The sequence below is a fragment of the Callithrix jacchus genome, chromosome 6, assembly GCF_049354715.1.
Source record: "Callithrix jacchus isolate 240 chromosome 6, calJac240_pri, whole genome shotgun sequence".
Classification (NCBI taxonomy): domain Eukaryota; kingdom Metazoa; phylum Chordata; class Mammalia; order Primates; family Cebidae; genus Callithrix; species Callithrix jacchus.
The window spans coordinates 132028208-132053877 of record NC_133507.1 but is presented as its reverse complement, the minus strand read 5'-3'; the positions used below and the strand labels follow the sequence as shown (position 1 = coordinate 132053877).

The following is a 25670-nucleotide window of genomic DNA, read 5'->3' as shown; positions in this document are numbered from 1 at the left end:
ACTCTGGGTCCACCTTCAAAACACTGGGCTGTGGATCAACCGAACCACCACTCCTCTTCCAAGAATCATTTTGACAGGTTCTTTTGGAGGAACTCCTTCTTTTTTTAACCCACCCTTTTAAACAAAATGGCACCAAAGAAAGACGTGAAGAAACCTGCAGCTGCGGCTGCCCCTGCCCCAGCACCGGCACCTGCACCTGCCCCAGCCAAACCCAAAGAAGAAAAAATTGACCTCTCTGCCATTAAGGTAACTAAATGGATGAATTGTTTGGTCACTGAAACATCTTTCAATAGTAAGGAACTCTAGGAACTGGCAAGGGGTATATTTTTCATTGAGAGGAATGGCATTATTTAGTGAACTGGTAGATTTTGAAGAAGAGAATCCTGCTTTAAAAAATGAATGCCAGCATATTATTTCAGAAATTATGGTTTCATATGTGAAGCCTGTGCTTGCTCTATTTTTTATTCTCAAATTTCCATTTTCCCCTAAACTGCACTTTAACTATTTAGGAAAAAAGTGCATATGTTTAATGGTATTGCATTTTAAAATATTTAAGCCAGTGTTTGGGTTTTAAATAAAATCTCTGTGGAAACCAGATCCTTTACCTTACAATTCCATCACAAGGAAAGTTTTAGCCGCTACTTTTTTCCAGAAGTTTAAAAACAGTTGATGGCCCTGTTGTCCTGTATGTATCTGACAGTTGCTTTATTTCTTCTGAAAAAGAAGATTTTTGCAATTCAAGTTAATTCTCCCTTCAGCTTTGCCTAATAAAATTTGATACAACACTAAATAAGATCTCAGCGCAGAAAATTAGGCACTCAAGTGTTTCAGTGACTATAACTGTCATCTTATTTATACACAGTATTTAATTCAGAATTTGTGAGTTTCTTCTAAATGAAACTAACAAAAAATGTAAAACTTGTGGTTTACATGGCTTTAGCTTGTCTCAGAGCATTTGCATACTAATCTTGAACTAAGAAAAATGTGATTATTGAGTCAACACTTTGCTGTGATCAAATTTCTCAATTGTCAACAGATTATCTGCTTTTGGAAAAATAGATATGTCTATTAATTTCCAGTGATGTTATACATCAAATGTATACCTTCTCTTCATTCACTGAGCTCTGAGTGGCTCATCTTACAATCTGAAAATTTTTATCTAAGGAAACCTGCCTTATATGGAAAACCAATGAACAAAAGTGCCCATGAGGTGATCTTTTCACTTAAGCCAAAAGTGGTATATGTAATAAACCTCAATTTTACTCATTTACCATTGTTTATTTGCAACTATAATGCTGACCCATAAACATTTCATTTACTATTTAATATAACTATAGAATTTTTTGAGTCCCCAAAATATTTAGTTAGATCACCCTTAGACATTACATAATAAAATTAAATATATTCATAATTTGTACAACATTCCAGTTAAACATGAAATTTTGTTTAAAATAGAAGTAAATTATCACAAATAGTTTATCTTTAGTTTGTATCTGAAGTATTTTTAAAAAGTTGGTCATAGAATCTAGTATTTGTTAAGAACTATTCTTAACAGATATCCATTTAGGAGGGAAAAAATTGCATGTCAGGTCTTCCGATAAATGCTTTTCTACCTTGAGGACTTCATACATACAGTTCTTTAAAAGGAAACCAAATTTTTCATCTCCAGCAATCCTAGTTAATGTATTTTTATAGATGCACACTGACTACATTATACAATAAGTGAGATCTTAGCTATGATAGTAATTCTAAATATCCCTCAATTTAACTCTTGCCAGGTGCAGTGGCTCACGCCTATAATCCCCTCTGGGAGGCCAAGGCAGGGAGATTACCTGAGGTCAGGAGTTCGAGACCAACATGGCCAATGTGGTGAAACCCCATCTCTACTAAAAATAAAAAAATTAGTCCAGCATAGTGGCAGGGACCTGTAATCCCAGCTACTTGGGAGGCTAAGGCAGGAGAATCACTTGAACCCTGGAGGCGAGTGTTGCAGTGAGCCAAGAGAGCGCCATTGCACTCCAGCCTGGGCGACAAGAGCGGAACTCTGTCTCAAAATAAAATAATACAAAATCTTTAACTCTTCACTCCACAGTAACATTAGAGATATGAATCTGTGTCGAAGCTATCCTTTTTATATTTATTGTGATTTATAAGACAACGTTATCTGTTTGTATCTGGTATTACAAACTTCTGAAAAAATAAATGTACCTTCTTTACCTAAGAAGAAAAAGAAATATCCAACTAATGAAAACAGGCATTAATTTTCTCCCCTGAGGAACTGTATGAGTACATAAATAAAAATTTAGTTTGGCAGGCGAGAGATCTCCAAGAAAAGACAAAACATCTCTTTTCTAATCCAGAAATTAAGACAATTACTTGTTCATAGTCAGCAGAGAAGTGACACTTTGCAGAATCTCGAGAATTTGTTTATTCTTCTGTCAATATGTTAAATTAATGCTAGTCTGAGCTTGTACAACTAAGCAAAAGAAGGAAATACCCCTGGAGAGTCTCTATGAGAATGAGGTATGCTCCATCTTCATTATTTCACTGCAGAGCAAGCAATGTGATGGATTCTAATAAGGGACACAAATGAAAAGGAAGTTAACTGAATTGAAGAAACAGGAAAAAAAAATAACCTTTATCTTCCATTCAGAAGGCCCATTTGTAACAGAAAAAAAAGATACGAATTGAAACTAACATACTTTTGTAAAGAAATGTAAATGTTTTAAATGCTTTGCATTTATTAATATGAAATTAGTCAATGCATATTTAGATGTATTCTAGCATAGCCAAAGAAAAGTGATACAACTTGAGAGTTTTATAAACTTTTATTTTATCCCAGGAGGTAACAGGCCTAATTAAAACATACATTAAAACATTTCATATTATGATGCTTTTAATCACTTAATAATGTTTCAAGATATATTACCTCATAAAAGCTATACAATTTTTTCAAGCAGAGAAAATGAACTTTAAAGAAATTAATAGAGCTGTTATATGCATTCATTAACTTTCTGAAAATTCAATAAAGAACAAAACTTAATTGGATTATAAACTTTCTTTCATAAATCATATAAGATTAGAAACTTAGCTGTCCTTTAGATTTTGAGTAATGCTGTAGTTTAAACATAACTATCTTTGTGTAACACTATAGTCATAGCCATGTTGAAACTTAATTTCTCCATAGTATTCCCAGCTAATATCTATGTTTCATATAATAATATACTACACGTAATAGCCATATATTTGACTCCCCATAAATCTTGAATTATCTTGAATATAATTAATTAGTTTTATCAACTTCTTAAATGTGCTTTCCAATCTGATTTCCTGGTTTGTTGGTTATTAGTTTATAACATTTTTCAATTGTTCTGACACAAACTTTATGATACTCTCTGAAGGAATGCTTACTTGATGTCCAATCCTAATGTATTTTTTTATGAGTACCCTTTTCAACAACAAAGTATCACTGATATTTGAACACTAAAGTTATTGTCCTTGGCAATTCTAAGTACTCTTTGCCTTCAGAGAGCTAATACTTCCAGTAACAGCGCCTAGACCAAAAGAACGCAGCCTAACAGAATCACAGGTATAGAAATTAAAACCCACCGTAAGTACAGTTGTAGGTTCAAACACAAGAATTAACACACATTGCTCAAAACTGCAACCAAGTACAATAATGAAAGTAATAACAACCATGTGCCTAGATTCTAGGTCTTCAATGTGTAAAGTGAAGTTTCTGCATGATGCATGCATTATATGTTGGAATTGCTTTGAGGTGATGGGATTGTGAATCATGTCTCTAACTGTGCTGTTTGAATTTTAATTCTCATTGTATTCACCACTTAATCAGGTCAGTCCTGACTAGATATTATGGGCCATATTATAAAACGTGATAAAGGTACAGAATGCATTGACAGAAACTCTATTAAATAACAAATATTGCATCAACAATTGACCACATGCTTGGGAAGATTTAAATAAATGTAGAAATCTAATGTTCCCAAACATGTATTTACTGATGAGTACTCAGTGAAGGCAGATAGTTGTGTATGCATTGTGGCACCCAGTTTGTTTTGGTCCAGGTATAGAATTACTTTGTTCATCTGTAAGTTCTTTTTTCTCATTTCTAACAAAGCTAATATAAATCCAGTTTTCTTTAGAAGAGAAAAATCAAATGAAGTCATACTCCACAAAAGGCTCTGAAATTTATAAAGCTTTTTGTAAATTCACCAATATTCATTGTGAGTTTACTCTTTGCCATATTATCTTATTTAATCCTCACAATATTACACTGAAGTTGTTGTATCCACAATTTGCAAGTAAAGAAACTGAGCTTAAAAGAGGGTAAGTGCTATGCATATGATCAAATAACGAGTTAAGTGATGGACCTAGGGTTTAACTTAGCAAGCAAAATCCACTGTGTTAACAAAGTCAACTGTGTTAACCGTATCTGAAACTACCACCCTCATTTATTTATAAAAACTAAGTTGCTATTTCTAAGAAGGTGTAAAGAATGGGAATGAGGTGGAATAGTTTTTATTTTGCCCTGTACAGTCCTGTGTAACCGGAAGAGGGGTGACAGACATATCAGAGCAAGTTCACCAAGAGTTTTGACCTTGACTGTTCAATACTATTCTGTTCTTTATAGCTTTTTGGTATCTTAGCACCTGACAAGTTGGGTGTTCTATTTTACAGAAGGAGGGTGAAATTTCAGAAACCTAGTCACTTTGTTCCAGCTCCCTGTAAGATGTTGTTAAGGGATATTCTTAAATGCTGTTAGATGTAATGAAACTGAGTTTTAGTAATTTTGGTTTTGTTTAATTGAACACATACACATCAAACATGGCCTTCAATTTTTGCCATCAGGATAATACTCTAAGAAGGGTATGAGATCTCTATTTTGTTTACAAATAAACATCATGATTTAAACTGGAAATCTCAACATATATTCTTTGGAATGGTATACAGAAATACAATGCCACATGTATAATATGATAAAATCTTAACCCTAACTATTCGGAGAAAAAGAACACATGTAGTCAATTTCTACTTAGAAAAACATAGGTAAAAATATGTATAGGTTGTTTCTAACTTTTCTTTACATAATCTTAAAAGTTTGTTTTATTTTTCTCTGGCCTTTCAGTAGTTCAAATTAATTTTAATACAACTTGTAATGTTAGCCAATTGTAATTTTAATCCACTTGCAATGTGAATATAACCTCAAGAGCAAATCAGAAATTATTTGACACTATCACTAGGTATCAGGATCACATTTCCTCTTTCAGATATCTATGCTGTAACAGAAGAGAACAGGTGGAGAGAAGTGGGAAAATATTAAAGGGCATTTTGTAACTTTCTGTCGAATTGAAGGATAATGTCTTTGAAAGGAAAATGCATCTTGAAAACGAAGAGATATGTTCATCAATTAATAGTGTATAACACTTTTAAATAAAACTAAATATTTTCAAGACAAGGAGACCATAAAGTGACCGTGCCAAATTTAGCTCTGGACACTTTAGTGCTGCAAATGAACCCCCTGGAAAGCTGTTTTTAGAACTCATTCCATAATTACCTAGTATTAGCACCATCTGACTCATGGTGGAAAGGATTATATTTAGTCTGCTGATACTACGCTTTCTTCTTCTGCTCTTCAGACTGAAATACTTTTCATATAAAAATAAGATCTGTGTTTTTTTTCTATATCAGCTTCTATAGTTTGTTTTTTTACCTCAAATCAGAATTTGAAGGGCAAAAATTGCAATATAAAAGTAGAAATGGCTTCAATTCTATTAGTTCAAATGTATAGTATATGGGTGATAAATCCTGGCTATTCTGGTCACAAATTAATAACAGTGAAGTGAAGCCAGAGAAGAAAAGTTTCCCTAAAGATATAACCACATCTTATCATCATTATACTCTTCCTTGCACTGTGGTAAAGTACCTAGTAAATGTTCAATGGCATACTGTCTTCTGTTTATTAAAAAAAAAATTGCTTGAACATGGTGTTATAAAGTTATATTTTGTTTAATTCCTGTTTATCTAAATTACTTCAGACTAATATTACCTATTGAATTTTTAGGCATCCTTCCTTTTCCATTAAAGTAAATGAGTTGAAGTAGATTCTACTAACAAAAGGATAGAAAACTCACATTGCAGAAACATAGGAATTCTAGAAATTGTGCAGTAGAATATTATACTGAGGAAACTATAGGCCTAGATGAGAAAAGTTATTTAATCAAAATAATCTTATCACATGATTTGTGATTAGAAAGCCAAAACGAAATTCCCAATCCAGTTCTCTTTCTACAAGTTCTTGAAGTCTCCAGAATGGCAATGCCAATATTCTTATCCCTGCTGTCACAAAAGGAACTTTTATTCCAGACAAATAGGAAGAAGCAGATACTTATGTCTTAAAACACACACAAAAGAATTTTTTCAACTAAAAGAATGAACAAAAACACAAGGTAAATTTTTAAGAAATTATATGCAAGCAAGTGCACGAAGGAGACGAAGTATAGCCAGCTCTCAAGAAAACTTAAATTTCTTTATCAATTATTAATTGTGAGAAAGCTAATGAGAAAACTGAAAAAGTATGACAGGTTGTGTTTCTAGATTTTTATTAAAAGTCACTTAGAACTCGCTTAGTTCCTGCAGGTCTGAATTGTTTTATTTTAATAATTGTTGCTCTTATGTGACTGAATTCAGTTGACTGGCCTAGGACTTCATAGCGTAAAATTAAACATTTTGTCTCAGTTTTGATCAATCTATGCAATCTAACCATCTAATCTCTCTTATGTTAGAGAAACTGAGCTGGTGCCATATTCTCAATACTCTTAATTTCCCCTGTGTATACCATATTATAGTAACCAGCCTATGTGTATACTAGCCTAAGTATATCCTATGTTGAGGTCAAAAATGCAAAGAAAAAACATTTCCCTCAACTTAAGTGAGTTATTCCGAAGCACAAAACTCCCAAGAGTTTCAAAATAGTGCTTTTCCTGGACTTTATGGTGGTTCCTGGAAACTCTGTGAGAGTGGAGTGAAAATTAGGTAAAGTTTAAGGATTTCTATACATCCAGGTTGTTGGTCTCTCTGCCAGGCATTAAATCAGAGAGCATGCAGCAGGGTTTTATTTGATTGAAAACTGGCTCTGATTATATTAGCTTCTTTATTTAGCCTTTATAGTCATTAGTCCCCATTGTACCATGCAAGGACCATCAAGTTCTTTGAAGAATGTAGTCCATGTTCCTTCCCAGGGCATTTTCCCCCAGTATTCAACATTACATATCTCCCAATTATCTTCATAGCTCTTCTTCTTTTACTAAGGCTTAACCTACATCAATTCCAGAGCCTGTTTGATTAACAGCATTTTAATATTTTTTTCTGTAATTCAATTATTTCTATTAAATTGGTGCAAAAGAAATGGCAAAACTGCAATTACTTTTGCACCAATCTTATACATACTTTGTCTTATCTTTCATTAGTTAAGTGAATCTCATTATTACTATTAGAAAGATGATTCTCAAAGTAAAAAGGAATTTGTAACCATTATTATAAAAATTCTTTTTAGTAGCAGTATGTTGTAGAGTACTATTACAATCTAAATCCAACATCCAATGATAACACAAATCATAAAAATGTGGAATGTAACTAGTTTACTAACAGTCTAAAATAAATATGTAGGCTAAAATATAAAAGAGCCTTAAAAAGACAAATTGGGGATTGGAAAATTAGAAGTCCAGGCCAAAATATTTATATAAAATCTAAAGGAAGGGCCTGGCACGGTGGCTCACACTTGTAATCCCAGCATTCTGGGAGGTGGAGGTGGGCAGATCAGAAGGTCAGGAGATCGAGACCATCCTGGCTAACACAGTGAAACCTCATCTCTACTAAAAATCAAAAAATTAGCCAGGCATGGTGGCCCGCACCTGTAGTCCCAGCTACTCAGGAGTCTGTGGTAGGAGAATCAATTGAACAAGGGAGTTGGAGGTTGCAGTGAGCCAAGATCAGGCCATTGCACTCCAGCCTTGGCAATGAGCAAAACGCCATCTCAAAACAAAAACAAAATCAAATCTAAAGGAAGGTGCTAGAAAGATAAAGGTACATATATCACTAATTCAAAATGAGCATGCCAACTTTGAGCAGATGAAGTCTTTTCCCTCATGGTACCCAACATTCTAGAGGAGAAATTTGAAGGAGGATCTTAGAATATACACGTTCTAATGATTTTAACGTAATGAAAATCTATTGAGCTTCAAATATAGGCAAGGTATTCTATAGAGAGTTATGGAGGGATAAACCCTAAGAATGAGGCAAGGGCAGTGCTTGTTCGGGGACAGGTTGGGGTAGGCTCGCTTCTGGATCCACATCAGGAACAAATGACTTCGGGAATGGCCTATAGTTCCCCAAAGTTTACAATCAGGAAGGTTAAACAACTTTCAGTGGATGATGTTGAATAACTGGGGGAAACAGAGAGGAAATGTTTCTTTCAAGGGTAACACATTTTATCAGGGCTTGTTGCATATTTTTTAATTTTATTTCTAAAAAGAAGCAATGAGAAAAGAGGATTTCGGAAAGAGGAAAGGTAAATCTGATTTTTAAAACCAGCTAAATGATGACATAGAGAACTGAAGCCAAAACCAGTTGACACTATGTATTCATATTATACAATTAATTTGCCTTTGTTCAAAGGGCTGATTATCCCATCATCATAACCCCAAGGAAGAGAGAGAAGATAAGTTTTGTCATTTACAAAAGCGTGCCAGACAGAAGAATGGCTTGAATCCAGGAGGCGGAGGTTGCGGTGAGCTGAGATCGTACCATTGCAATCCATCCTGGGCAACAAGAGCAAAGCTCTGTCTCAAAAAAAAAAAAGAAAAAAGTGTTCCAGACAAAACATAGTATTTATTCTATGAGCACAGAATCTAGGTCTTCTAGTTTTTAAACTACAGTTTTTTCTCTAGACTATACTGTAGCCTTACCTACTGTTGTCAAATAAAGTGCTCAAATATTTATGTTTATCCTCAGTAAGTACCAAAAAATTCTCAATGCATTCTCTATGTAATAAAGGTATGGAGAAAGACAAGCGTGAAATAGTTAACGCCTGCATATCACTTAACTGCTTCTACTTTAATAATAACAAACTTTATAGTATCCAAGTCATTAGGAAAGGGATAGATTATTCTTAACATAAACACAACTTTTTTTTTTTTTTTTTTTTGAGATGAAATCTCACTCTGTAGCTCAGGCTTGGGTGCAATTGTGTCATCTTGGCTCCCTGCAACCTCCACCTCCCGAGTTCAAGCGATTCTCCTGCCTCAGCCTCCTGAGTAGCTGGGACTACAGGCACACATCACCATGCCTGGCTAATTCTTGTATTTTTAGGAGAGACAGGTTTTACCATGTTGGCCAGGCTGGTTTCAAACTCCTGACCAAATTGCCGGGATTACATGCGTGAGCCACCGTACCTGGCATAAATATAACTTTTAAACTGACTTTTCAGTTTACTCAATAGATTTTATACAAATTAACCGTCTTTAATATGTAGGCAAGGACACTTTATTTACCTGAAAAAAAAAAGTAAATATGAAAATAATTATGTTTTGTAGGGCGATTTTGATGGTTAATTTTGTATTATTTATAATTATTAGCTTAACTAATGATATATGCTAGTTCTCAAAAATCATAAGACAATTCAAATTTAATAGCATAATTACATAAATTACAAAACTAAAAAAGAACACAAACATAACATGGTAGGCTCTGATGCTTTCATTTATGTCAAAAATTATAAGATTCCAAATCTTGTAATATTCAAAGATTACACATTTTTACTTTCGTCTCTCCCTTCCATTTTCCCCTAATGATCCAAAGCATTTTTGATTTTTCTATTAAATTTCATTTCCCAATAACCCTTCAAAATGCCAAGTTATTTATGAAAGTGTTTACCTGGGTACTTATAATTTTAGAATTATATTTTCAGCCTTCATTTTGGGACTCAAGATCCTATGAGATTTTTTCACTACTCATAAATTTAGAGCCAAAGGTGATATGATATTAAATGCTGATTTATTCTGAAATGGTTTGAGGAGAAGCTACAAAGTATATGTCTTTCTAGTAGGAAGTAATTTCATGCTTTTTGTGAACCGTCCCTTTAAAAACAGTTGCTGAAGCAGTATTCAAGTTACAATTCATCTCCAACATACATTATGCCTGGGAGCTGCTTTAAACATGTAGGAAATGGATAAATATTTTGTCTGAACTTTAGTAGACATCCTAGAAGGATCTTTTCCTGTATCACTTTTCCCACTACCATTTCTAGAAGGGAGTTGCTCACTATTTTCAGATAAGCTACCGTGAAAATCCATTGCTGGCCAATCCCCTAGATAACTTTAAAATTCTAAAATACACTTTTGGCTGGGCAAGATAACTCATGCCTGCAATCCCAACACTTTGGGCAGGATGATGGTTTTAGGCCAGGAGCCCAAACTAGCTTAAGCAACACAATTGAGACCCTGTCTCTACAAAAGAATGAAAATAAAAATTAGTCGGGTGTAGTGGCACATGCCTGTAGTCATAGCTACTCAGGAGTCTGGGATGGGAAGATCACTTGAGTCCAGGAGTTCGAGGCCACAGTGAGCTGTGACTGTACCATTACACTCCAGTCGGGGTGACAGAGCAAGATTCTATCTCAAAAGTAATAATTAAATAAAATAAAGTACAATTTGGCATTCCACAAGCTCTGCCTTGCATTCTTTTGGTTTCTTGGTCTAGGGACTGAGTGTTTGCCAAGGCAGAAACAGAAACAGCATGTTCCAGTAAGAACTTATGCATAGTTTTGTTTTTTTTTTAAATATACAGGATAAGAGAAAAAGAATGTAAAAATGGTCTATCAGCTTTCCTGCCTAGAAAAACTGAAAATCAAAAAATATGACTAAGCCATTATAAAGATAACAAGGAGGGAGGAGAATAACTAGACCTAATGTCAGGAGACTAAAGGAGAATGTTAAAAAATGGAGATCCAAACTATTCCCAGCTTATATTATCCTTGCAAAAGAGTGATATTTAATTGGAGATTGCAAGACCTGATTGGATTGTCACTTGGTGCACCCTAAGAAACATGTAGAACGTGCATGGCCTTTTCAAGTCCTCTGAACCTTACCATAAAGGACAGCATTTCAGAAGATGTTCCTTCTATAGCAGTTGCCATTTGAAACCTCAAACCAGTCCCATCCAAAAAGTTGCATTAATACCAAAACTTGCTGACTAGAAGTTTAAAAAGTCCACAATCATCAAGAGAAGGGTCTGGCCTAAGACCTAAAAACATTCTAAGCTCTTCTGCCACTAAACAAATGGGAAGCTTCTTAAAGGAAGATGCTCCAAGAGAATATCTTGGAAATAAAGACCATAAAAGTACTGACAGGCTTTGGTCTCACTATGGCTGTCCACTCCCAGGTTCTGGTCACCTAAAAATAGCTCTCTCCATCTCTCCCTTTGCCCTAAGAAAGCTAATGAACGCTCCAAGGGGTGTGGCAACTTTTCTCTGAAACGTGATGCTAGTTGTGAGGTCAAAGCTTGCCCAGAAATAAAAAGGAGCCTCAGCCAGGGAGGACCCCACTCAGGGACTGGAGCAGCCCTCAACTCACTCTTCGGCTTCCCTGCTGTGTCGCAGCCCAGTCACTCCATCATGGTGGGTCCTATAAGACAACCATTTGTCATTTATAGGAGAAAATAGATAGAGCATAGGATCTTATTAAGAAGAAAGGTAGGCAAAGAATGGAACTGAAGAGAGAATATGTTAGTATGAGTCTTTAGAACCTACTTTTGGATTTTGTTGAGATGCATTAGAGATAGAAAAAAAATAATTAAAGCTATTTACCAACTGGAAAAAATATATCTTACTTCTAAGAGCTGTGCTTTATGCTTCATCAACTCTTGCTGTATTACATAAGGTTCATTATATCTAAATTTAGGAGAAAAAAAAAACCTGTAGCTACAGCAAAATATTATTCCTTAAAATACAATCCAGTGATGCCGATAGCTAAAATTAAGCAAACTGCTTTGGATACATTGTGTTCTGCATACTTTTTTTAAAAGTACTTGTTAAATAGAAGACAGACTTAAGATAGTCTTTTTAATGTGTATATCTGTACTCTTAACATCATGTATTTTATTAGACATATTGTAGATTATTATATTTTTCTAGGAAGTATTTAATATAGAATTTGTTAAATCATTCATCAAGATATAGAAAGGTACTCCCTAATTATCTTTTGCAATAGCTTTTTATGTTCCTAGATTCAAAAGTACCCTAAGGCAACCTTCTTATGCTAAGACACCTACATAGCTTCCTAAAAATCTCAGAGCAAGCAGGACTCATTCTTCTGTCAATGCATTTGAAAGAGTACTAGTTTTTATCTTTCTTTCTCTTCCTCGCCACTGCAGTCCTTCAGTGCTGACCAGATTGCTGGTAAGTGAACTGAGTTTCTCCGCTACAGATGTAGGCACAGCACTGCCTAGTTTCTGCAATATTACTTAACTTCAAGGCATGTTACATTGCGGCTCAACCTGTTAGTGTCCAAGCTATGCCTGAACTCTGAAAAGTAGGCTGACTTTTGGAGCTTACTTTGAAGATTACTCAGGGAATGAGCTGGATACAACTACAAATCAGAACATTTTTGTTTGGTTAAAACATTCTTTGTGGTCAATTCCTTTCTAACAGATCGAGTTCTCTAAGGAACAGCAGGATGGTAAGTTTAAAAGCTATGTTTGTTAAATGTGCACACTCATAAGGATGGCGTGTGTGAAAACCAACTCCCTTGGGATGAGATTAGCGCCTTTTAATTATCCCCACTGGTGTTGCTACTCTAAATATAAATTGCTCTCAATCACTCTAAATATAAATTAGCTCAACCTGAAACCCTTGCTGATACTCAGCAGTCAAAGTTTTAACAAACAAAAGAGAAACACCACAAAATAGGCCCTTACATTCACTGTTATGTAAATAAAACCAGTTTAATACAATAGATAATACCATATATGTATATATGAGATGTATATATATATATATATCCCAAAAGATGTATATTTTAGATAGCTAAATTGCTAATATAATCCCTAAAGAGATTTGACAAGTCTGAATTGTCAATTTGAAAAATAAAATTGATTGTAAAACTGCCAAATTACCAAACCTATATCATTTCAATAGATAACATAGTGAGTCGTAGACTAAAAGTGAATTCAGAAACAAAGAAGGAGGATTAATTTATCATGGAACTGTAGAAGGAATATTTAATGTCTCCTGGTTTAACCCTTCCCTCAGATATGTAAGACAGACTCTCAGAGAGGTGACAAGACTTTCTCAATGACTCAAAAAAATCAGTGATAGGATCAAAATCTGACACTAGTTTAAGCTGATTAAAATTTTTAGGAGACTCCAAACTCTTAAAATTCAAGAGAATCTGAATACTTTCCCTAACATGTCAACCTTTTCACCTTTGGGTCTTTGGATCCAACAGATCCCATACCCCACAGGAGCTTGATGTTTTCATTAGGAAGGGCAGGGAGGAGTGTTTTATGGAGTGAAAGTGTCACATATCTAAATGAACTGAGGCATAAATAAACCTATAGATGGAAGGAGGAGAAAAAGTTAGCTTCAAAATATTGAATAAATTAAAATATTGATCATAAGCAGTATGTCTATATTACATATATTATGATATGCAAGATATAAATAATAATTATAGGTGATTAATAAGAACCTATTCAAATACTCAGTTCTCTACCTAAAGGATTTCACATTCTTCAAGCCTGTTTCAGTGTCTGAGATAGTTGATATCTGAATATAAATTGAGAAACAAGGGATATATGTGTAGTACAGACTCACATGAATCTGCATCATGGTTAATGGCCTTATGTAGACAGATTAGATGATTTGGTGACTCATAACTCAAGATTATTTTAAATTATACCGTGAAGGGCTTTTTTCTCATTAAAAACAGTTGGTGATTCTACCATAAACTGTTTGATTTTTAATGCATTTTAACTAGTGATGCTGCTACATCATCACCTACTGCCTCCCAGTCCTCTCAAACAGCTAATTTACAGAGTCACTGTGACCAAAATATTGCAGGATCAAAAAACGGAAGACTTAAAAACCCCTGCAGGGACAAAAGGACTTAATGTTGAGCATTAAACCTTTTATGTCATCTGTGAAATAGATTTTAGATACAGAAGTTCAGAAAACATGGGTGTAGTGTATTGTTTTCTTTGTGGCAGGAAAACAAATGTAAGCATTTTAAATTATGTGGACAACCTATAGTTTTTTAAATGAAAGTATTTTTTAGTTTGTTTCTTTGTTTAGTGATTAAAGAATTTTGTTCACAGCTGCTCTATTGGACTATATCACAGGATTGAAGGAGGCAAAAACTGGAAAATTACAGCATTCTAAAGGTCCAAGTCTTGTGCTGTCCAGTAGACACATTAGCCACATGTGGCTATTTAAAGTTAATTATAAAGTTTATTTATATTATGTGGAACTTTATTTATAAAGTTTAAATAGCCACATATGGCTAGAGTGTCTACTGGACAAATAAGATTTTATTTAAAAATCTAAAATAAAATTTAAAAAATTTAAAAATTTTTAAATCCATTTTCCTCACTTGCACTAGTCATATTTTAGTATTCAAGAGCAACTGTTAATACCCACCTTTTTGGGCAGCCCAGAATGACAATTCCATCATTACCAAAAAGTTCTAGAACAATAGTGTTATAGGCCAGAAGTCAGCAAACCTTTTCTTAAAACGCCAAATAGTAAAAACGTTAGGCTTTGCTGGCAGTATAGTCCCTGTAAAAAGAACTCCACTGTGTCACTGAGATGTGAAGACAACCATAGACAATTCATAAAAGAATGGGAATGGCTGTATCCAAATCAAATTTTATTAAAATGAAACAGGCAAATAGCCCCTGGAAAGTAGCATAGCCTGCCTTGGTATTAATTCTTCAAGAGAATAACTAAACCTTAGGTTAACAATCTGGAGTAGTAAAAATAGTGTCTTTCTGGCCTCCACCTTTAAATCACCAAAAGTGCTAATGTCAGAGTGATTCTATTACAGCCCATAAAATCCTATTTCTACTTCGGCATCTGACCAGGGTAATAGTGAGCCTGCTGAGCAGTCTGTCCATGAAAGCCTGGAGCCAGTAACAAGAATAGTTCAGTTTCACATGTCCCTTAGAAAGATGAAAAATAGTATTTGACTAATGACTTCTCAGTGCCCATAGCAAATTTTTTAGCTTGGGGAATTGATTTGTTACAGTCAAATTGCAAAGAATTTAAGGGAGAAGTTTTAACAAATAATGATAACATGATCTGTAGTGAAATGTGAATGTTATGTCTCTGCAATGTTAGATTAGGGAATGGAGGAATGGTAAGATGGAATATTTTGCTGAGTAATCTATCTAGACAGCATCTTTTGATCTGAAACCACTGATAGCCTAAAAAAAAGTTTTCGCTTCTAGCAATTCATTCACAAATAATTTTTTGAGTATTGTTGATAGTAACTTCAAGTCGCCATCAGTACTTTTGAGTTTCCCAGAAAATGTCATCTAGTTTATAAGTTCTAATTAAAATGATTTTACTGGCCCGGAAATTCATAGTAGCACCCCTTTCTGTCTTTTGATAGACATTTCTAAATTCTTCGTCACTATAATTTTGGAAGTCAAGCCAGTTCTATTAAAAAAGAATGACAAAATTCAGAGAAAGTAATCAATACAATGATTATAATTAGATTAACACTTTAAAATATGTATTCACAAAAGAATGAGAGTGGCTGTGTATACTTAATATACACACATACACACAAAATGAATCAAGCAAACTGGGAAAATGTGACTAAAATTGATAGAGTCTACCAATGTGAATGTCTTGGTTGTGATAATGTAATTTTGCAAAATGTCACCACTTAAAGAAACTGGGCAGAGCATACAAGAGATCTTTCTGTATCATTTCCTACAACTGCATGTGAATCTACAACTTTCTCCATAAAGCTGTAATTATAAGGCCTACCTAAAGTCTAAAGCTGATATAGCAACATATGTCATATGTATTATTCAAAAAAAGAATAAAGTGTAAAAAGATTATCACAGCAACATACCCAAACAAGTATTTCTCCTTCTGAATGGATTATAATGGGAGCCTAGTAGAGTCACACATTAGTTAATAAACTATAGAATGTATAGACTTGTCTTACCTTTCTAAATTTTTCCTGAAAAATAAAGTTTTTCCTGGAGAAAACTTATTAAAGGGATAACTAGGAAATTTTTATCTTAGGAGGTTTTTCTATATAGTTTGAAAAGTTTGGGTTAACCTCACATACCATGACCCTGGTTGAAAATTTGTTCTTTTTTAAATTTTGTTAATCTTGTTAATTATATAAGAGATCATTAAAATTTCTCAAGGCCTCGGAATTTTTTTTAAGCCAGTCCTATTTCCCAGGCAGGTAAAGGAAATATGAATAAATATGACTAGGAGCTCCAATTTCCATATCTGGTTAACAATAACAGGCAACTTAAAGTTGGAAATGCTGCTTTAAAATAATCCTGAAAAGAAATGCTAAAAGGTTTTTCCAATGATAGTTGGAGATACAAAAAGAGAACCCAGGATAACAACTTGTGCTGTTGGCAAAAGTTGTAGAACAGAAAGGTTTGAACTGAATTTTTGATGGAGTTAGGGTTAACCAACAGGTTAGAGGAATAAAAAAGCACTCTAATGCTTCTTGCTTTTTGCAGAATTCAAGGAGGCATTTCTCCTGTTTGACAGAACAGGTGAATGCAAGATCACCTTAAGCCAAGTTGGTGATGTCCTTCGAGCTCTGGGCACAAATCCCACCAACGCAGAGGTCAGGAAAGTTCTGGGAAACCCCAGCAATGAAGGTAACCTATCAGTTTTTCCAAGAAGTGTGGAAGTATAGGGATGTGTGTAGAGGGGTGTGTGCATGTGTGTGAGAGAGAGATTGATTAAAAAATGTTTCACATAATAGGGCTCAGTTTACTCCTGGTTGTGCCTCTTGGCCATATAAAGTCTCAGGTTTTTTCCTTATAAAATAAGTGAAACTTCCTTTGAGAATTTGAAAGCATGGTAAAATGTCATGCTAATATCTAATGTTAAGCATTAGATATTAGAAATAATACCTAATGCTAATATCATCTTGAAAGTTCATAATTTAATTAAAGGTTAAGGAAATTAAGTAATATCCAAATCTGAACATTTTTTCAGATTGCAAATCTTCAAAGGCAAAACACATTTTGGCAAAGATGTTAAATATGACTTAAAACACTTTATAAACTATTCTGAGTAAATTCCAATGGCACAGTTTTAGAGATCTCCTCTGATAAAAGCTGTAGAAATCAAATTGCAACTTTGTCAAGCAACTGAAAAATACATGCTGACTGCCCTGTGCTGTCCTTTGACACACTGCTGCTATGAGTGGACAGGAGCAGGGTGTCAAAGGACTGAGCGCAGGGATAATCCTAGGGAAAAAAAATCAGTGAGAAACTAAATGGCAAAATTGCAGAAGTCATTTACTCAATCCAGGAATTCAATCATTATTCTAAAATGAGGAAATTATTTTTCATCCAAATGCTTTTATTGAAAAGTATAGTAGTCTAATGGGAAAAGGTACTCAAAACAAACAAAAAAGACAAGACACATTTGCAAATTGTTTGACAAGGGAGTAATATCAAAAATATATAAAGAACTCAACAGCCAAAAAAAAAAAAAAACCCCACAAATAATCCAGTTAAAAAATGGGCAAATGAACCTAATAGACATCCTTCAAAAGAAGATATACAAATGGCCACCAGGTATATTTTAAAATACTTAATGTCACTAATTACCAGGGAAATGCAAAGTAAAAATAACAATGAAACACCATCTTACCCCCTTGGAAGGGTCATTATTTAAAAGACAAAAAATGAATGCTGTGGAAGACGCAGAGAAATGGGAGCTATATACTGTTGCTGAGACTGTAAGTTAGCATAGCCATTAGGGAAAATAGTATGTTTTATCAAAAAAACAAAAATAGAACTATTATGTGATCCAGCAATCCCACTACTGGGTATGTTTCTAAAGGAAAGGAAATCAATATGTCAAAAAATCTGTATTCCCATGTTTATTGCAACACTATTCATGATGGCCAAGATATGGAATCAACTTAAATGTCCATCAACAGATGAATGGATAAAGAAAATATGGTGTGTGTGGGGGTATATATATGTATACACACACACAATGGAATACTATTTAACCGTAAGAAAGAATGAAATTCTCTTATTTGCTGCAATATGGATGAGCTGGGAAGATATCATGTTAGGTAAAATGAGCCAGGGACAGAAAGATTAACCTACATGTTCTCACTCATATGTAGAATCTAAAAAATTTTAATTTAGAGAACTGGAAATTAGTGCTTTCTAGAGGAATAAGGGATAGCCAAAGGTTGGTTAATAAATACAAAAGTATAGCTAGATTGGAGGAATACATTCTAGTGTTCTAAATAAATTCTAGTGTAGAACACTAGTTTTCAGGCACTACAGACGTGCACCACCACGCCCAGCTAATTTTTGTTTTGGGGTCTCACCATGTTGCCCAGGCTGGTCTCAAACTCTGAGCTCAAGCAACTGCCCAACTCAGCCTCCCAAAGTGCTGGGATTATAAACGTGAGCCACCGCACCAAGCTGAAACCTTATTTTAAAATTCAACTTCCCAACTTACCAAACCCACTTTTAATGAAGGATGGAGAAGATAAGAGATAGCCGCAGGTCGGTTAATGAATACAAAATTATAACTAGATTGGAGGAATCGTTCGAGTGTTCTAAAGCACTATAGGATAACTATATTAGCAACAACTTATTTTCAAATAGCTAAAGGAGTTGATCTTGAATGTTCCCAATACAAAGAAATGATAAGTGTTTGAGGTGATCAGTATGCTAATTATCCTGATTTGATCACAACACCTTGTACACATGTATCCAAATATCACACTTTACCCCATAAATATGTACAATTAGTATGTGTCAATCAAAAATAATTTTTGAAAGAGACACAAAACTGAAGTTTTTCAAACAGATATTCAGGCTGTTTATCTTTGTCGTGAGGAAACAGAGAGAGGGGTGTAAGAGAACAAATAATATATTTTTCCCCTTGACAACTGAAACTCTTTGGAGATCTTCCTTTGTTAGAAAAAGAAAACTTGATTTCAAGAAAACTTAAACTCAAAATCGGCCTGCTTACTTCATTTTCTTTGGAAGGAAATTTCCAATTATATCATTCAGAAAGCCAAGAGCATGAGATAAAGTGAGCAAGCAATAAGGCAAACCTTATTTTTATTTTTTTTTTTGAGGCAGGGTCTCACTCTGTCACCCAACTGAGAATGCAGTGGCATGATCATAGCTCATTGCAGCCTCAACCTCCTGGGCTCAAGCAATCCTCCTGCCTCAGCCTCCCAAAGAGCTGAGTTTTCAGGCTTAAGCCTTTACACCCAGCCAAACCTAATTTTAATATATATGTATTTTTTTCTATTTATTTGTCTATTTATTTATCTATCTATTTATGATAGGGTCTCACTGTGTCATCCAGGCTAAAGTACAGTGGCATTATTTTGGCTCACAGCAACCTCCACTTCCCAGGTGCACACAATCCTCCTGCTTCAGCCTCCCAAGTAGCTGGGGACTACAGGCATGCATCACCAGGCCTGGCTTTTTTTTTTTTTTTGGTAGAGATGGGGTCTTGCCATGTTGCCCAGGCAGGTCTCAAACTACTGAGCTCAAGCAGTCCACCAGGCTTGGCTTCCCAAAGTGGTGAGATTATAGGTGTGAGCCACTGTGCCTGGCTGAAACTTTATTTTTAAATGTCACTTTCCAACTTACCAAACATCTTTCTTTAAGGAAATTTTAGGTAAAATACTCATTTATTCAGCATTCAAATTTAATTTTTGATATTACTCAATATAATTTCAATGTAAAAATATAAATTATGTAATAGAAATGTAGAAGAGTAGTATTTAGGGGAATACGTAACTTTACCATTGACATACATATGAGTAGTATAAAATAGACTGTCCAGATTTTCCATGAATAAGATTTACCTTATCAGAAGATAATAAAGTCCTATTATCTCCAGGCCTCTAAGGTACAAAGAAGTCAGGAGATCACAGAATATTCAACACACCTCTCTCCTTGTAAACTTCTTAAATTACTTAAAATTTAAAGGGAAGGCCCTCCAAAAGCTGGGGACAAAGGTGGAATATGTACTAAAGTTAAATTTTACTGGATTAATGCACTAATGAGTTTGTTATATCTCAGTGCATTTTCCTATTGTTTTGCAAGTATTTATTGGAAATATTAAATGGACACTACTAAAAAAAAAGCTAACACTTATTAAGCACATAGTTTATCCTATACATTACAATAAACTTTGCAATCATTAGCTTATTTAGTTCTCACAAAATACTATTAGTTATCTCTATTTTACAGATAAACCTTGAAGCACAGAAAGGTTAACTTGTACACGGTCAGAGTTGCAAATGATAGACTGGGAATAAAAGTTCAGGCACTGGAACTCCAGATCTCATGCCATTAACCATTACCATTTTCTTGATATTTTAGCAATTTACCAGCTAAAATTTAAGCTGTGTGAAGGTTTTTCAGATAATCTAGAATAACTTTTCAAGTTTAAATTGTGACTCAGAATTAGTATTATGGTAGCTAATAATCCTAACAATTGCAATTTCTTACAGAGATGAATGCCAAGAAAATTGAGTTTGAACAATTTCTGCCTATGATGCAAGCCATTTCCAACAACAAGGACCAGGGCACCTACGAAGACTTTGTTGAGGGTCTGCGTGTCTTTGACAAGGAAGGCAATGGCACAGTCATGGGTGCTGAACTCCGCCATGTTCTAGCCACCCTGGGTAAGAGAATTTATTTCAGTGGACTTAGTGAGACAGAATATATAGAAAAGAACATGACATAACAGTGAAAATGGAGAAAAAAAGTCAAAAGTTAATGACCATTCAATTGGCCTCAGTGGCAGTGAGTTTATTTGGTGAAAATGCTAACTTAAAATATTGATAATAAATAAGTAAAGGAAATCATGATAGTTCTCATAGGATACCATTAGTATGACCAGGGATTATGTGTATTTAATTAACTCATTCAAAACCAACTGGTTGACAATATACTAAGTCAACCAATGGGAAAGTAACAATTCCTACACTCCAAGAGTTTAGTCTCCAGAAGCCCTTGACTGACGACCTATGGTGGAATTTTGAAAACACCACGTGGCCTTTTTTCTGAAAGGAGAATTTTGTTTCATAGGTGAAAAGATGAAAGAGGAAGAAGTGGAAGCTCTGATGGCAGGTCAAGAAGACTCCAATGGCTGCATTAACTATGAAGGTAGAATCAATGTGCACTGGTGGTTACAGCAACTCTTATCAGATTGATGATAGACTCTTTTGAACTTCTTTTCTTCTCCCTCCCTTATTGACTTCCATATGACAATCAATTGCATAACTCTAAAAAGATATGTGAGGATCTGAACATATAAATAAGATTTATTCCAGTGTGTTTTAGCAATACCGTGCATTGTTTTAAAGCTTAAAATGTGTTTTCCTATATATTTTCTTGTTAGATCTTTGGAACATCCCTATGAGATAGACAGGGCTTGTGTCAGAATCAAATTTAGTAGAATATTAAACCTGAAGAAATCTCAAAGTCATTTACTCATATGAAGCAAATATGGCAATGAAACTTCAGGCCAAAGAGGTTTAGTTACTTAGTGAAGTTCAAATCATTAGCGGCCAGACCGGTACTAAAATTTAGTTCTTCTCCTTGTCTAGTGTTCTTGCTTAAATGAAAGTCATCCCGCGGTTGCCAATTGTTTAATTCCTACTACAAATTTATAGCAGCTACACCCAAAGGGTGTGAAAGAAATGCACTGCACAAAACAAAGATGCATAATATAATTTACAAATCTAGAAATTTCCAAGAAAATTAAAAAAAAATTCTATCCCCAAAGAGAATGAATCCAGCTACATATCAATAAAAAAAAAAGAGAGAGAAAAGCAGAAAAGAGAAGAGAAAAAGAGTGAAGGGAAGAAAGGAGAAGGAAGGAAAGGAGGAAGAAGAGGACAAAAAGAAAGTGCTTAGCCAAGCATATCATCACTTACAATCTTGATTAAACTTCACTTTTTTCCCCCCTGGACAATTCTTCACATTTGGCTATTACCATAAATACATCCCACAGAAAATAAGCAAATAAATATTGTTTGAACAAATAGACACTCATCTAGAAAATAAAGTTAAATCTGAATCTTATGCCAGGACAAATTTCAAATAATTTACATGAGAAATGTAAAAGCTAAATAATTCACATGAGAAAGCTAAATAATTTACATGATAAATATAAAAGCTAAAAACAGCACAAAAATCATGGAAGAATTAGTCATGTAACTATGCAGTGGTTAAGTTTTTTCTTTCTAACAGTGACACAAAAACCAGAAGCATTAAAAATGTTGATAAAGTTAATCACATAATTAAAAAAATTTATATGGAAAAAGCCATCAGAAGCAAAGTCAAAAGACAGACAGAAAACCAGAAAAAAAAAATTATTTGCAATTAATACCAGAAAGAACTAATTTTCCTAATAAAAAGAACTATTACAAATTAATAAAAGATCATATCCAACAGAAAAATTACATGAACAGACAATTCATAGAAAAGGAAATAAAAATAAATAAGATAAAATATATTAATAAGTTTTTAAAATGCAAATTAAAACTACACTAACAGCCGGTCACAGTGGTTCACGCCTTTAATCCCAGCACTTAGGGAGGCCCAGGCAGGTGGATCACTTGAAATCAGGAGTTCCAGACCAGCCTGACCAGCATGGTGAAACCCCGTCTCCACTAAAAATACAAAAATTAGCTAGGCATGGTGGCATGCACCTGTAGTCCCAGATACTCAGAAGTCTGAGGCATGAGAATCACTTGAACCCAGGAGGCGGAGATTGCAGTGAACTGAGATTGTACCACTGAACTCCAGCCTGTAAGACAGAGCAAGACTCTGTCTCAAATAATAATGATAAGAAAATAAAACTACACTGAGATATCATTTTCAATAAGCTGACTGCCAAAGATTAAATGTTTGGGCACACTTTGGGCTGAGGAGAGGGTATGGAAACGGGCAATCTCATGTATTAGTGATGGGAATGCATATTGTTAGTACCTCCCAGTGACGGTGTAGTACTACTAACTGCAGCCAATCTACTTCTGGAGAGACTTTGTCTCTAGATACGCTTTCACTCAAGTGAGATGACCATATACAGATGGCTATTCATTACTGTGCTGTTCATGAATAACCAAATTTTTTAACAATTTAATGTCCATCAATGTATAATTCCATCAACATATCAATGTGAAAACAATTTAATGTCCATCAGCATATATATGTGAAATTCTCTGTAGTCCTAAAAAAGAATAGGGCACTCTTGTGTACAGTTATGGTAATATCTGTAAGATAAATTACTAATTGGAATAAAGGAATACAAAAGTGTATGTAATATGCCACTTATTTGTGTAAAAAGATTTTTAGAAACATTTATGTGTTCTTGTATATGCACAAACAGCTCTATCAATTTAGCTATAAAAAGGGGAATCAGTTTCCTGGCAGACAGTGACGTGAAACATTTTGTTGTTATATACCCTTTTATACGTTAAAGAAAATATTTTAACCGTAGCTGGGCACAGTGACATGTCCCTGTAGTCCCAGCTGTTTGGGAGGCTAAAGCAGGAGGATTGCTTGAACCCAGGAGTTTGAGTCCAGCCTAGACAACACAACGAGACCCCATGTCAAAAATAAAATGTAAATGTATGAATGTACCACTTATTCAAAAACTTAATTTACAAAATCAGGGCAAAGGTCATAAATCCACTATTAAGAACTATGGACTATACACAGCTTAAATACAAAAGAAAATAAACCACTGTTACAACTAAAAACAGGATTGAGCTAACTCACTAAACCGCTCTTGTATTAAATCTGATTGTTTTCTAACTCTAAATTATCTATTTTACCCCTACAGCTTTTGTTAAGCACATCATGTCTATCTGAATGGAGCTCTCAAGGTATATACCTGTTCCCTTGTTAATATTTAAGGTTTTCTTGATATTGTGCCTTTTAAAACTTGACAGCTTCCCTTTATATGCTGTAGATTAATATTTGTTCTTCATTAAGAGATTTATATTGATCAGAAAACATTAACTCCTTGAGATGGGATATTTAGAAATAGAGCATTTTTGTACAAGTGTATAAGCAAAAACTTATGAGGTTTTTGTTTCCATTCATAACCCCTATCTATCTTTGTGACCGTACTACAATTATGCACTGGCGATTTAACAAATCTGACACTAGTTAATTAATTTAATTGGAACAGAACACTAATAAAAGCACAGGCAAACATTTTTTGGATAACTAAAGTAGTTTTTAACAGTTTCTGCTCTAGAAAACCATGTTACAACAGTCCAAATGCAAGCACTTGCCACCAGGTTCTTACAAGTAGGAAATGGCTAATCTTGTAAGTGCTGGTTCATTTTGTGCTTTTTATTCTCTTATACCTCACTGTTTCCTCCTGAGTTTTCTTTCTCAAAAGATACAATCAATATCTAACTCGTTTTCCCTTTTCCTTTACAGAACAAGAATTGTTTAGGAAGACTGGCAGGAAGCTTATTTTAATTGCACCCACGACTAACTGTCCAGATCTGTTTGCCATCATTCAGAAAAACAAAGCAGTCTGGACTGTTCAACACTGAGCAACTCACTGAATTTTTATACATCTTCAGTTTTTCTCTGAATTGTATTCATACCACACAAAGTATCTGCTGCTCTAGACAAGAATAATAAAATATTGACAACCTCAAATCCAAGCATCACTCTTTATTATCTACCATGAATCAACAAACATTCTTAAAACAATAAATCAATGAAAAATTTTCATCAGTCTGGAATGTTCAAGTCACATTGCATTTTTATTTTCTTAATGAAAATAATTTTTTAAACTTCAATTATTTTGTTAAATGTAGAGAATATTGACAAATTATAAACTTTCAATGAAGAAATCACTGGAGGCTATGTAGCAATAATGAATTAATAAAGCTAATCATAAGTTATTGAAAAAGTAAAATAGAACTCTGAGGAAATTCAAATTGGATAAGAAACATTTTTATAAAAAACTATGCAGGTAATTTAAAGTAAAAACAGGTTTCTTCAGATTTGTGTAAATCATTTTGTTCATGGCTTGATCTATGTCACTTCTAGTGACAATCTGGCCTAGAAAAGTCTGACAGCCCCTTGGTCCTTCTCACTTAATGTCTTCAAGGATAAGATCCAAAGTGACCTTTCCACTGTAACTTAAAAAAAAATTATCCGAGGCGGGTGGATCACGAGCTCAAGAGATGGAGACCATCCTGGTCAACATGGTGAAACCCCGTCTCTACCAAAAATACAAAAAATTAGCTGGGCGTGGTGGCGCTTGCCTGTAATCCCGGCTACTTGGGAGGCTGAGGCAGGAGAATTGCCTGAACCCAGGAGGCGGAGGTTGCAGTGAGCCGAGATCGCAC

At 34.5% G+C, this 25670-nt stretch overlaps 1 protein-coding gene across 2 annotated transcripts; it reads left to right on the top strand.

Annotated features, from left to right (window-relative positions):
* MYL1 (myosin light chain 1) lies at positions 1 to 24972 on the top strand. 2 transcript variants are annotated; one of them, XM_008999416.4, is made up of 7 exons: positions 1 to 246; positions 12725 to 12752; positions 16789 to 16932; positions 20793 to 20966; positions 21373 to 21450; positions 24137 to 24179; positions 24745 to 24972. In XM_008999416.4, the coding sequence occupies exons 1-6, from the start codon at positions 127 to 129 to the stop codon at positions 24163 to 24165; spliced, it is 573 nt and encodes a 190-aa protein (XP_008997664.1). In that variant the 5' UTR covers positions 1 to 126; the 3' UTR covers positions 24166 to 24179; positions 24745 to 24972. The 2 variants fall into 2 exon arrangements, with proteins under 2 accessions (XP_008997664.1, XP_002749786.2); XM_002749740.7 differs by lacking the exons at positions 1 to 246; positions 12725 to 12752 and adding exons at positions 11619 to 11692; positions 12448 to 12472.
* The last annotated feature ends 698 nt before the right edge of the window (positions 24973 to 25670 follow it).